This window comes from Neoarius graeffei, chromosome 1 (assembly GCF_027579695.1).
Source record: "Neoarius graeffei isolate fNeoGra1 chromosome 1, fNeoGra1.pri, whole genome shotgun sequence".
Taxonomy (NCBI): Eukaryota; Metazoa; Chordata; class Actinopteri; order Siluriformes; family Ariidae; genus Neoarius; species Neoarius graeffei.
The window spans coordinates 97,262,781-97,276,439 of NC_083569.1; the positions used below are offsets into that span (position 1 = coordinate 97,262,781).

A 13,659-nucleotide genomic window follows, 5' to 3' on the forward strand; every position below is an offset into this window, starting at 1 on the left:
GGTTTGTGCACATTGATCTGTTTTATTAGCTGTGCATATATTAGCAGAACCACAGTGATGCAGTTCATGAGAAGTGAGAGAGGCTCTAAACTACTTTTGGAAAGTACACTACACATGATATCTTTGTGTGCAGCACTGTGTGGTACCTTTTTGCCTTTTAGAGCTGCACACCACAAACATTTAAAGATTCAGTGAGCTCAGACACACAGTGAGTGCGGAAGTGTTTTTGCTGTCTTCAGTTAGTGTTGAGTTCACGGTCTCAGAAGAGCTGCAGCAGGAAAAAAACAATTGTAGGTTAACACAGAAATGCAGAATTTTAATGGATATTGCGTTTCCTTCTCTGGAGTGCTGCTGCTTGGTGTTCTCCAGGGTATGTATTGAGATAAATATGGGATCATTTTAATGAACATCGCAAATTAAGCTCTTTTAATCAATCATTCACAATCAATGAGTTATCTTCTTTGTAGCTTTCTAAGTCGAGAGGCAATCTGGAAAATGTTCTGAAATGCACAAGATAGAGAGCTTGAATTAGTGGGGGGGGGTTCCATTACAAGTGCATATCAAATTATGCACTTGTAATGTCACTACAATAACAGGACGCCACTGCCGTTCAACTTATTTCTCATGTAACTGTGTCTTATCATTCTCTATCTGCAGAAAAATATGTGGTTAACTTCAGTAAACCTGACATGAGACAATAGATAAAGAGCAGTAGAAAGTAACACCAGTGACCTCAGATAAACAAATAATAATATAAACAAGCTAGGAAATTGTCAATTGTGACACTTGAGTGGGGCAGATGTAAAACAAATGATTAGACTGATTGGTCAGCAAGTCTCACAACACCTAACAACATCAGCAAATTAAGAGAACAGCCACCAGTGTTTAAAGGCACAGAATTGGAAATAAATTCAGAAATGCTGCTGGCGTCTGAGGTTGAATTTTCAAACCATGATATACTGTACATATCTAACATCAGTCAAATATATTTATGAGGGATGGCACTGAACTCATAGCTCTTTCAGTTTTCAGTCCAAAAGCAGAAAAAAGGGGTGAAGATTTTGGTCCATAAAGATTAAACAGGACCTTCTCACAGCAAGAAGGTCCGGGTTCGAGCCCCGTGGCTGGCGAGGGCCTTTCTGTTTGGAGTTTGCATGTTCTCCCCGTGTCCGCGTGGGTTTGCTCTGGTTTCCCCCACAGTCCAAAGACATGCAGGTTAGGCTAACTGGTGACTCTAAATTGACCGTAGGTGTGAATGTGAGTGTGAATGGTTGTCTGTGTCTATGTGTCAGCCCTGTGATGACCTGGCGACTTGTCCAGGGTGTACCCCGCCTTTCGCCCATAGTCAGCTGGGATAGGCTCCAGCTTGCCTGCGACCCTGTAGAACAGTATAAAGTGATTAGAGATAATGAGAATGAGATGAGATTAAATAGGCCTTGTTCACTCCAGTGTCACATTTAACACGTTACAGATAATGTTAAAGCTCATAGGCAACAGTTTTAATTTTATGCACATTTGAAACTTTAGATGTTAAAAAAACAACTCTGTAATTTTCTTCTGGTCCCAAGAAGTATTGTTAATAAGTAATAATTAAAATAAGTTAGCACGGATCGTGGTGAATTTCTGTTCAGCTATTTTCGTGACCACTCGGCGTGTGACATCATTTAAGTCAAACAAATCTCTTGAGTTGAGTCCACTTCCGTTTACTTACATTGCCATTCTGCTTGAGTGCAGACGTGCATTCAGGAATTTCCAAAGAAAAACCATGCCTTATTGTTGTGCAGTGAATTGTAACAACAGGACCGGTTCAGGAAGAGGTTTTTACCTTTTTCCGAGAGAGGAGAAGAGGCGGAGAGAGTGGATTGTGCGTGTGAAGTGAGAGGATTGGCAGCTGGGTAAATATGCTGCTCTGTGCTCCGATCACTTCGAGGAGGATTCATTTTTGAAGAATCCCCATCTGTTGGAGAGTTTAGGTGTCAGTGTTGGACAGAGAAGGCTCAAACCTGACGCTGTTCCAACAAAATTCGAGCACAAAAGCAAGCAGTCAAAGAAGAAATGGACCAGCAATGCTCAAGCAAAAAGGAGAAGATTGGACATGAACATTTTTACCTTTGCTTGCAATTTTTCAAGTAAAGAATCCTGAGGGATCCTGTACAATCATTGTGTAAATGAGACAAAAGGGATAGTTTGTCATGGCTACCTGCTAGCATGCTAACATGCGATTGACTAACATGATAAATTTCTGTGTGTGTGTGTGTGTGTGTGTGTGTGTGTGCATGTATGTCCGAACGCAAGTGTTCCTAATGAAGTGGCCACTAAGCTGAAGTTAATTTGTCACCGCTAAAATGATACCTGCAGGCATGCTAACATGCTAATGGTTCACATGCAATTTGCATGCTAAATGTATGTGTGTGTTTATACAGACACACGTGCTCCTAATAATGTGGCCATTAAGTTGAAGTTGATTATTCACAGCTAACATGCTAACTGCTAGCCTGCTAACATGCTCAATGTATGTCTGTGCATGGGTTTACATAAGTGTTCCTAATAAACTGGCCACCTGCTAGCATGCTATTGACTAACATGATTAATGTTTGTTTAGAGTAGGCTATAAATAGTATAATGCTTGTATTAATATTAGCAATAAATTATATTAGCAATATAAACGAATCCACGTTCTATTATAGGGATTATGTGTGTGCCCCTGTGCGCATCAGTGGGTAACCCCATTAAATGTCCTGGTATGGGAGAGTTCGCCAAACTAGAGCGTGATGTAATATTGCGCATGCGCATACAATTGGTTGGCAAGAAGTGTTCACAATGGCCGACAAAGTTGCATCATCGCCTAGTTTTCGTAGCGGTTTATCGCAGTATGCAAGTTCATTGCCAACTGATGCTAAGCAAAGATATGCAGCAAAGCTTCTGTACAACAGTGGCACCAAAGTTTTGCCTGATCCTTACGCAGTTACGGACAAATGGGATCCAAATCCAGGCACCTGGCCTGATCTGACCTTCGGCGATATCTACCTGTATGTGATTGGCACGGCTTCAATATACAGAAAAGAATCAGTGAAACCCTACAGGTCTCTTGATGCATACAAGTGTTAATTATTCAGTTGTTTTATTGAAATACTCATTTATATTTGCTTTTTGCGGGTGACACGGTGGTGTAGTGGTTAGCACTGTCGCCTCACAGCAAGAAGGTCCGGGTTCGAGCCCCGTGGCCGGTGAGGGCCTTTCTGTGCGGAGTTTGCATGTTCTCCCCGAGTCCGCGTGGGTTTCCTCCGGGTGCTCCGGTTTCCCCCAAAGACATGCAGGTTAGGTTAACTGGTGACTCTAAATTGACCGTAGGTGTGAATGGTTGTCTGTGTCTATGTGTCAGCCCTGTGATGACCTGGCGACTTGTCCAGGGTGTACCCTGCCTCTTATCCATAGTCAGCTGGGATAGGCTCCAGCTTGCCTGCGACCCTGTAGAACAGGATGAAGCGGCTAGAGGAGATGAGATTTGCTTTTTGCGCCTAATAATAAAAAGACATAATGATAAAATAAGCACAATATAATCTTTGAAACATAAGTTAATGTTGCTTCACACGCACACACCAAAGATATACAGTACAGTACTAAACTTAAGCAAGTTCTACATTTAGAATGCACAAGCAGTGTTTTAAATCCAGGCTATGCTATTTATCTTCAAATACATATCATGAAAAGTTCGACCAATCTTCTAATGTCAAATATTTATACTGCAAAAAGTACATAAATTTGCCGCAAGTGCGTTTGCGGAAATCGTACTCGTGTACTGCATACAAATCAGTATCATGTTTTTACCCAAGTAATCATGTTAGTCAATAGCATGCTAGCAGGTAGCCATTGCAAATCAACTTCAACTTAGTGGCCACTTTATTAGGGACACGTGTAAAAACATGCACAGACATATCCATTGTCATGTTAGCAAGCTAGCAGTTAGTATGTTAGCTGTGACTAATCAACTTCAACTTAATGGCCACATTATTAGGAACACGTGTGTCTGTATCAACACGCACATACATTTAGCATGCAAATGGCATGTGAACCATTAGCATGTTAGCATGCCTGCAGGTATCACCAAATCAGCTGTTCGTGCGTTTTTACTCATCTTTTGGTTGATATCTAAGCCATGTCATAGCACAACAAATTATTTCTGATAAGGAAATTTTATCTAATATAATATTAAACTGCAAAACAAAATAATAAAAAAATCATGTGTCTTACCAGATATAAAGTGTCGAAAGCAAACACGGTCGTTGTCAGTAGGTTCCCACTTGTCACGCATAATTGCTGCGATCCAAATCTTTCGGCGAGCTTCAGGTTTCTTTGGTCTGCGGTAAAAGCTCTTGGGATCATTCTTATCAAATCTGTATGTGCAGCCGATAACACAACACTACCATAATTAATTAATGACCCGATAACTCCGATCGGCCATTTATAAATAGTCTCTTGCCAACCAAAACAACATGTGACCATTTGGTGACGTCACGCCGAACTTTCCTATATGTTATTAGTGAATTGTTGAAAATTAGCCCTGTATGTTTCTCTCCAGGAAAAAAAAAAGTATATTTAGAAAGTGATTAAATAAATGAACCTCCTAAACGTATGCTCGGTTCGCAAGTAAACACAAAGCTGCTCCCGGTCTGTTTGGCTAAAATGACGTCACGACGACGGCCCCCTGGCAGTGAAAGTGCACATAAGTGAGATGTAAACAATCCTTCAGAAATTGGGCAAAGCAGTATATTTTAAGCATTTTATTCAATTTTAGTGTGCAAATTAGACACCAGGAAGATTTAATTCACTTTTTGGGTCGTTCTTCTAGACAATAACGTTGATATTCTACATTTCTACAAGGGGTGGCACGGTCGCCTCACAGCAAGAAGGTTCTGGGTTCGAACCCAGCGGCCGGCAAGGGCCTTTCTGTGTAGAGTTTGCATGTTCTCTGCGTTGGTTTCCTCCGGGTGCTCCGGTTTGCCCCACAGTTCAAAGACATGCGTTTAGGTTAATATGGGACGGCCTTGGGCTCAGGTGACCTTGATCGAGGCACCTAACTCCCAACTGCTCCCTGGGGGCTGTTAGCATGGCTGCCCACTGCTTTGGGTATGTGTGTCTGCTCATTGCTCACGTGTGTGCATGTGTGTTCGCTGCTTCAGATGGGTTAAATGTAGAGAGGAAATTTCACAAGTGTGTGATGAATAGGGTTGTGCTTTCTTTTTTTCTTTTTACCTCCGACTGTTGCCTATGACCTTTAATGGAGATAATAAATAGAAAATTATTAAATCTACTGTTTTGTTTTGTGACTGCTGCTCTCTTTCACTCTCCTCTGAAGCGTTAACAGTGAAAATATCAGCCATGTGAACATCAGACAACCGATGCATGGAAAGGTTAAATTAAAATGCACTGTTATGTTTTAACTGTTTACTGCAGAATCACTTAAAAATCCACCATCCAGGTGAGTTTTAGTGATTGGCACAGTTCCTGACTGCACAGCTCGTAATATTACCCTGCCTCCTATTCTGCTTAAAGTGGAAATAGGAAATTATGATCAGGGAAAAATCAATATCAAATAAGCCTAACACCAGTAGATAGAAAGGTTTCTGATGTGTACTGCTGTTCATTATGTTTTCCTCTGCTGCAGGTGTGTGTGTTGTTTTGGCCGACACAGTGATGGTGCTCAAAGCTGGGAGCTCCCTGGATCTTCCATTAAAATATCCAGTAGAATCAGGGTTATTAGTTCAGTGGACCTTCAATAAGAGCACTTTTGCTGAATACAGTACAGACCAAAATTACACATTTCTGGAATCACAGTTCACTGGACGGTTAAAGGGGGATGATGATGAAGTTGGAGTAACTGTACAAGATCTTCAACCTCAAGACTCTGGAACCTTTGTAGTGACTGGAAATAGCATTAAAACACAGCTTCCAGCACAGATATTTAAAGTTTATATTCAGAGTGAGTATGATTAATTTTATAAATGTAATGAGAATCATTTTAAACTTCTCATCTCATCTCATTATCTCTAGCTGCTTTATCCTGTTCTACAGGGTCGCAGGCAAGCTGTAGCCTATCCCAGCTGACTACGGGCGAAAGGCAGGGTACACCCTGGACAAGTCGCCAGGTCATCACAGGGCTGACACATAGACACAGACAACCATTCACACTCAAGGTCAATTTAGAGTCACCAGTTAACCTAACCTAACCTGCATGTCTTTGGACTGTGGGGGAAACCGGAGCACCCGGAGGAAACCCATGCGGACACGGGGAGAACATGTAAACTCCACACAGAAAGGCCCTTGCCGGCCACGGGGCTCGAACCCGGACCTTCTTGCTGTGAGGCGACAGCGCTAACCACTACACCACCGTGCCACCCCATTTTAAACTTATAAAGATTAATTACATAAACATCTCATCTCATCATCTCTAGCCGCTTTATCCTGTTCTACAGGGTCGCAGGCAAGCTGGAGCCTATCCCAGCTGACTACGGGCGAAAGGCGGGGTACACCCTGGACAAGTCGCCAGGTCATCACAGGGCTGACACATAGGCACAGACAACCATTCACACCTACGGTCAATTTAGAGTCACCAGTTAACCTAACCTGCATGTCTTTGGACTGTGGGGGAAACCGGAGCACCCGGAGGAAACCCACGCGGACACGGGGAGAACATGTAAACTCCACACAGAAAGGCACTCGCTGGCCACGGGGCTCGAACCCGGACCTTCTTGCTGTGAGGCGACAGCGCTAACCACTACACCACTGTGCCACCCCATTTTAAACTTATAAAGATTAATTACATAAACATATTAATTGTTAATTGTTTCAACTCTCCTAGTCCATATATTTTAAATAAGTGGGTTTAGTTTGAGCATCGCAAACTTACAGCTTTGTGAATGTGTTGTGACAGTAAAACATTGCAGTTGCAGTTTCATGGGTTACTTATTTGTGTGTGTGTGTGTGTGTGTGTGTGTGTGTGTGTATGCATAGGTCCTATAACAGCTGTGCAGATTGAGAAGACTCAAACATGGCTGACATCCAACAACAGTTGTGAAGTTGTTGTGAAGTGTGCAGCACCCGGAGCTGAGAGGGTCTCCTACTCATGGAGCGGCTATCAGACTGCAAGTGGAGCTCAGCTGCAGTTCAGTCTCTCACCAGCAGAAGGAGCTGTTACACTGAACTGTACTGCAGCTAACAGCATCAGCTACAGTTCTGCTTCAGAGACACTGAGCTGTAGCACCAACACAGGTACAATTACACTTTTCCTTCTGGGGAATGAACACCATCATCTTCAACAAAACTTTAACCACACAAGTTTTCCAAAAACGTCTGCTTACTGAATCTTGTTTGTGTGTGTTCAACTGTGCACGTAGGAGCTCCATTGTCAATGCTCAAACTGATCAGTAGTCTTGTGGCGGCCTCTCCCTTTCTGCTGGTGACGATCATTCTGGGAGTAAAATGTTACAGAGCACACGGTAAATAAAATAATAATATGAATAAACAGTCTGCAAATAAATTATCAACAATAAAAACATGAGCTGAATCTTCATTGTTTCATTCATTCATTCATTCATTCATTCATTCCAGGTCATCATAACAGCCAGGATGCTGTAACTGTAATTGAGGAATAAGTGCTTGGCTCTTTGTGGTTCAGCATATTTTCCTATTCTTATGTTTGCACATTTCTGGATTGAGTGCTCTTATGATTGCTGGGGAAACTCAGTTTTCACTCTTTCTTCAAGCTCTCTGGTTCGTCTTCCAGTCCCTTGTATTTCAAAAGATCCTAGTCTTTCTTCCTTGGTCATTTGATTGCCACGCTTATCACATCTATCACAATATTCTGCTCCATTTATATTTTCAGTGTCTGTTTGTTTTGCTGTACTGGTTATCTGCCTGTATCTGGAGATCACACAGGATTTTTGTTGACTTCTGCTGTTCTGTGTGATTCCACTTGTGAGGAAATACGACTGTCCAAACCATATTCATGTTCATCTGTCCCTGTACACAAGCCTAGCCATGTTTACTGCAGCTAATATCATAAAGTGCTGTAAAAGACGACATGTTTGTGTCATCTGATCAAGGATCTGTGAACAGAGGAGGATTTGAACATCAGAGTCTCTTTACATTTAAATAAACTGCTCCATTTGCACTTTATCTGTTTCTGGACTTTTGTGAATGATGTCTGGATAGTTTCTGACTGTATTTATCTACTGGACTCTTGTATTTATTAATAAACCTCCTGGACATGGATCCTCACACATTTCCTGAGTCTTACAACTTATTACATTTAGCAGATACCAGTTTATATCAAGTGTTTGTTTTTGTTTATAATTATTGACGAAAAGCAGTATTTGGAAATACTTTCCAAATACTTTCCAAATACTGGGAAAGAAATAAAACACGACATATAATAAAATAGTTAAACCTCTACTGAAATGAGTGTATATGTTCTGGAATCTCTATATTGCACTTAAAATGAATTGGAGTATCAGCTGTAATTCAAATCACAGTTTACTGTATATTAATGTGTTTGTTATAATACATTATTGTTTTGTCTTTAATAATAATCACTTGTACAGGAACCTTAAAGCCACACACCCCATACAAACTAATTAAAAAAGTGTTTCATTGTGAAATGATCACGTACCTTAATCGAAGATCTGTTGATATTAAAGCAGATCCAATGTGGATGGCCTCTGCTTGTGTTCTTTACACAGGAGGAGAAAAAAAGAAAGCTTCAGGTCTTGGTGTTCTTTTGGGGAAAAAAACAGAAAAAGGAAAGCGAAAGTGAAAGTACAATAAAAAATGAAGAGGATACTGGAAAATTATTTGTAGAAAAAATAAAAAAGATTTGTGTTTAATGCCAACACTCGCGGAAAAAAAAAAAGACTCGTTGCAAACAACTCAGAAACCAGGAAGCACGTAGCACAGAATGCGCATGCATCAACTCGACTCAACTGTGGATTGTCATCCAGGGCTTTTGGTTGGCCCGGGTGGTGATGCTCTTTATGTCGCTGATGTCCTCCATGCATTTGTTGATGTAGGCTGACACAGACATGGCATACTCATCTTTGTTGGTATGATCATTATAAGTGGAAGCCTCCTTGAACATGTCCCAGTCCGTGCACTCAAAACAGTCCTATAGAGAGCGTGCACGTGACGTCACGAGGTCACATGATATTTGTTTATCTGCCATCTTGGACGGCATGGCCGCGCATAGAACTTAGACGAACCCGTTCTAATTATCAAGTGTGTGGGAGTAGATCTTTCGAGAATGGTTATATCTTGTTCAGCATTTGGTTGTACCAATAGACAGGGTCAAAAGGAGGGCCTGTCATTTTATAGATTCCCCGCAGACGAGTAATATTAATGTTCTTAATAAAATATGTATACAAATGCATAACTTGTTTATAAAGTTCTTCCTATCAGATTGTGTAAAGTACTGAAAAAGAATATGTATGTTATTTTAGATACATAGAGGTGCAAGAAAATATTTTTTTAATTTGTTTAAATATAGAAGCTAGACTTATCTGTGACCCCTATACATTTATATCTGATATTGAATAATAATTCTGCACAGATAAAGATAGAGGTGATTTGTGATTTTTTTTTCAGACAAAAACATACATATTCACAACCCTGTCATTATCTGGAACGGAGTTTAGATTTCGAACATTCTTACGATAAAACGTCCTGCATAGTCTCTTTATGATAAACGTCTTAATGCCACTTACCCGTGAGGTTATCAAGTAGACATTCTTCTTCGGAACCTTCCAGAGGTATAGTTGGGATACCCATCCCGCAACAAAATATTTATAAGCTTCCAGGCTCTTGTAAGCTTTGAGGGCTTTGCCAGTGTAACACGATTCATGATTAACAAGAAAATTGTAAATGTCATGGTAGGCCAGATCGGGCAAATCGCCGGCACCGCAGCGCCGAATTTCCCTGAACAAGGATTGCGGCAAGTTGTACACATCTGCAATCCCCAACCTGGAACACTTTTCCACGTAACGCTGCCTCACATCACCTTCAAGATGCTGAACAAACTTAGACAAGTTATCACGCGATGTAGATGGGGTATTTTCCAAATTTTCTTGGGGATTACTCCCTGGATCCATTACGCTCGCGCAAGGTAAACAATCCTGAAGCTGTCCAATATGGCGGAGTAAACACAGATGGGTCACATGACTGCACATCCTCTATAGTGCCTCAATAGCCCCCTCAGACCACACCATCACCTGCCTCACTGTAGGTTTTCCTCTGATCAGCAGGGGCTTATATGCAGGGATTAGCATAACGGATAAATGGTCAGAAGAGCCAAGGTGGGGGTGAGGGGCTGCTTTAAATGCATCCTTCATGTTGGTGTAGGCTATGTCTAATGTGTTCGCTCCCTGGTTGCACAATCCACATGCTGGTGAAAATGAGGGAGAACTGTCTTCATGTTGGCATGGTTAAAACCCTGTAGCGGTTCACTATTGGTGGGTGGAGCATAGAGGACGGCAGGACAGAGATCAGGTTCACAATAGCGTTTTTCTTGCTCAACTTTTCAGTTTCGCACACACTCTCCCAGCCACACGCATACACACACACGCAAGTCATCGGGTGCGGGAGAGACTCCCCTCTGCTCTCGCTCTCCCTCCTCATATAGGGCGCGGTCACTGGGAAGACACACAAACACAGGTTAATTGCTCTCAGGTGTAGTGATTCTTGCCACTTACCTTCCCTGACTCCGCCCTCCTGTCACAGACCGGCGCTTGACCACGCCCCCGCTGCCACATACCCCCACCGCCCGACTCAGGCCAGGCGGCCGTCCGGCCTGCAGCCGATTCCCCCCCCCTTGACGGGAGAGGAAGTCCGCCACGACCATCTGCGCCCCCGGCCTGTGGACCACCTTGAAATTAAAGGGTTGGAGCACCAGATACCAATGGGTGATCCGCGCGTTGGCATCTTTCATGCGGTGGAGCCACTGGAGGGGCGCGTGGTCCGAACAGAGGGTGAAAGGGCGCCCCAGCAGGTAGTACCAGAGGGCGAGAACCGCCCACTTGATGGCCAAACACTCTTTCTCTATGGTGCTGTAGCGCCCCTCACGCACCGACAGCTTCCTGCTGATATACAGGACAGGGCGGTCCTCCCCCTCCACCTCCTGGGACAAAACCGCCCCCAGCCCTCTGTCCAACGCATCGGTCTGTAACATAAAGGGGAGAGAAAAGTCAGGGGAGTGTAGAAGTGGCCCCCCACACAGTGCAGCCTTTACCTCCGAGAAAGCCCGCTGGCACTGCTCTGTCCACTGGACCGGATCTGGTGCCCCCTTTTTAGTGAGATCAGTCAGCGGGCTGGTGACGTCCGAATAATTAGATATAAACCTACGATAATAGCCAGCCAGCCCCAGGAACTGTCTCACCCACTTTTTGGTCTTGGGCCTCGGGCAGGCCGCAATTGCTGACGTCTTATTAATTTGGGGACGCACCTGCCCGTTGCCCAAGTGGAAGCCCAGATACCGTACTTCCACCCGCCCAATCGCACACTTCTTTGGGTTGGCTGTGAGCCCCGCTCGCCTCAGTGACCTAAGGACGGCCCGCAGATGTTCGAGGTGCCGCTGCCAGTCATTACTATAGATGATAATGTCGTCTAAATACGCGGCTGCGTAAGTGGCGTGAGGGCAGAGGACTCTGTCCATCAGCCGCTGAAACGTAGCGGGTGCCCCAAACAGCCCAAACGGAAGGGTGACGAATTGGTGTAAACCAAACGGTGTGGAAAAGGCCGTTTTTTCTCAGGATAGTGGAGTCAAGGGGATCTGCCAATATCCCTTCGTCAAATCCAGCGTCGAATAAAAGCGAGCAGTGCCGAGTCGATCGAGCAACTCATCAATATGAGGCATTGGGTACGCATCGAATTTAGACACCGCGTTGACTTTTCTATAGTCCACACAGAACCGGACCGACCCATCGGCCTTGGGTACCAAGACCACCGGGCTGCTCCAGTCACTGTGGGACTCCTCGACGATGCCCATTTCGAGCATGGTCTGAAGTTCTTCCCGAACCACCTTTTTTTTGTGTTCGGGTAGCCTGTAAGGGCGGCTACGCACTACCACCCCCGGGGGCGTCTCAATGTGGTGCTCTATAAGGTTAGTGCTACCGGGCAGGGGCGAGAACACATCCGAAAACTTGGTCTGCAACTGGGCGACCTCCGTGAGTTGGGTCGGGGAGAGGTGGTCTCCACAGGGGACCGGAGAGGTACGTGATGCCAATGTCCCTTTTTGAACCTCTGGCCCCAGCTCCGCCTTCTCCGGAACCACCGACACCAATGCCACGGGGACCTCCTCATTCCAGAGTTTAAGCAGATTGAGGTGGTAAATCTGTAGCGCCCCACCCCTGTCCGTTCGCCTCACCTCATAGTCGACATCCCCGACTCGCCGTGTGACCTCAAAGGGTCCTTGCCACTTAGCGATCAATTTGGAGCTCGACGTGGGCAACAGTACGAGGACCTTATCTCCCGGTGTGAACTCTCTAAGGCGCGTACCCTTGTTGTACAGGCGGGCTTGCCATTCCTGGGCCTGCCGCAAATTCTCCTGAGTTAGGTGGGTGAGCGTGTGGAGTTTTGCGCGCAGGTCCATAACGTACTGAATTTCATTCTTACTTTGTGAAGGTCCTTCCTCCCAATTTTCCCGCAGCACGTCCAGGATGGCGCGCGGCTTACGCCCATATAATAATTCGAATGGGGAGAACCCCGTGGAGGCTTGGGGGACCTCTCGCACTGAGAACAGCAAGGGTTCGAGCCACTTATCCCAATTACGTGCGTCCTCACTTACGAATTTCTTAATAATATTTTTGAGGGTGCGGTTGAACCGTTCCACTAAACCGTCCGTTTGTGGGTGATACACGCTGGTGCGGATTGGCTTAATCCCCAATAACCCATACAGTTCGCGCAGTGTTCGTGACATAAACGTAGTGCCTTGATCAGTCAGAATCTCTTTTGGGATTCCAACTTGGGAGATAACGCGAAAGAGTGCCTCTGCAATACTGCGTGCTGAGATATTGCGCAGAGGCACTGCTTCTGGGTATCGCGTTGCATAGTCCACCAGAACTAATATAAAGCGGTACCCTTGTGCTGACCGATCTAATGGCCCGACGAGATCCATCCCAATTCTCTCAAACGGGGTCTCGATTAATGGTAGAGGGCGCAAAGGCGCTTTTGGAATGGCCGCTGGGTTTACTAACTGGCATTCGCGGCATGCCGTACACCACCTACGGACATCGCCGCGAATCCCCGGCCAATAGAATCGGGCCATTATTCGGGCTAGTGTTTTATCCTGCCCCAAGTGTCCAGCCATGGGATTAAAGTGAGCCGCCTGGAATACCAATTCCTGGCGGCTCTTCGGAATTAAAAGCTGCGTGACTCGCTCCTTAGTTTGAGTGTCCTGCGTCACTCGGTATAATCTATCCTTCATAATCGCGAAGTAGGGGAAGGACGGGGTGGCGTTCGGCAGAAGCGTTTGACCATCGATTACTCTCACTTGGTCAAACGCATGCCGCAGAGTCTCGTCTCGCGACTGCTCTAATGGGAAATCCGCGAGGGATTCCCCAAGAGAGAGAGGAGGAGCCGGCGGCTCCTCACTCTGTCGCGGAGATGACGTAGACA

General features: G+C 44.7%; 1 protein-coding gene across 1 annotated transcript; it reads left to right on the top strand.

Annotated features, from left to right (window-relative positions):
- Window positions 1-200: 200 nt before the first annotated feature.
- Window positions 201-8,252, top strand: LOC132889300 (SLAM family member 8-like). Its single transcript, XM_060925659.1, has 5 exons — window positions 201-370; window positions 5,666-5,980; window positions 7,012-7,269; window positions 7,395-7,496; window positions 7,609-8,252. Exons 1-5 carry the CDS (start codon window positions 307-309, stop codon window positions 7,650-7,652), a joined length of 783 nt encoding a protein of 260 aa, XP_060781642.1. The 5' UTR covers window positions 201-306; the 3' UTR covers window positions 7,653-8,252.
- The last annotated feature ends 5,407 nt before the right edge of the window (window positions 8,253-13,659 follow it).

What these genes read in the sequence shown, in the direction of transcription:
- LOC132889300 (XM_060925659.1), top strand. Translation starts at nt 307, where the DNA reads ATGCAGAATTTTAATGGATATTGCGTTTCCTTCTCTGGAGTGCTGCTG. An exon ending in GCTGCTTGGTGTTCTCCAGG is followed by an intron (nt 371 to 5,665) that starts GTATGTATTGAG and finishes CCTCTGCTGCAG; the next exon opens with GTGTGTGTGTTGTTTTGGCC. An exon ending in AAAATGTTACAGAGCACACG is followed by an intron (nt 7,497 to 7,608) that starts GTAAATAAAATA and finishes CATTCATTCCAG; the next exon opens with GTCATCATAACAGCCAGGAT.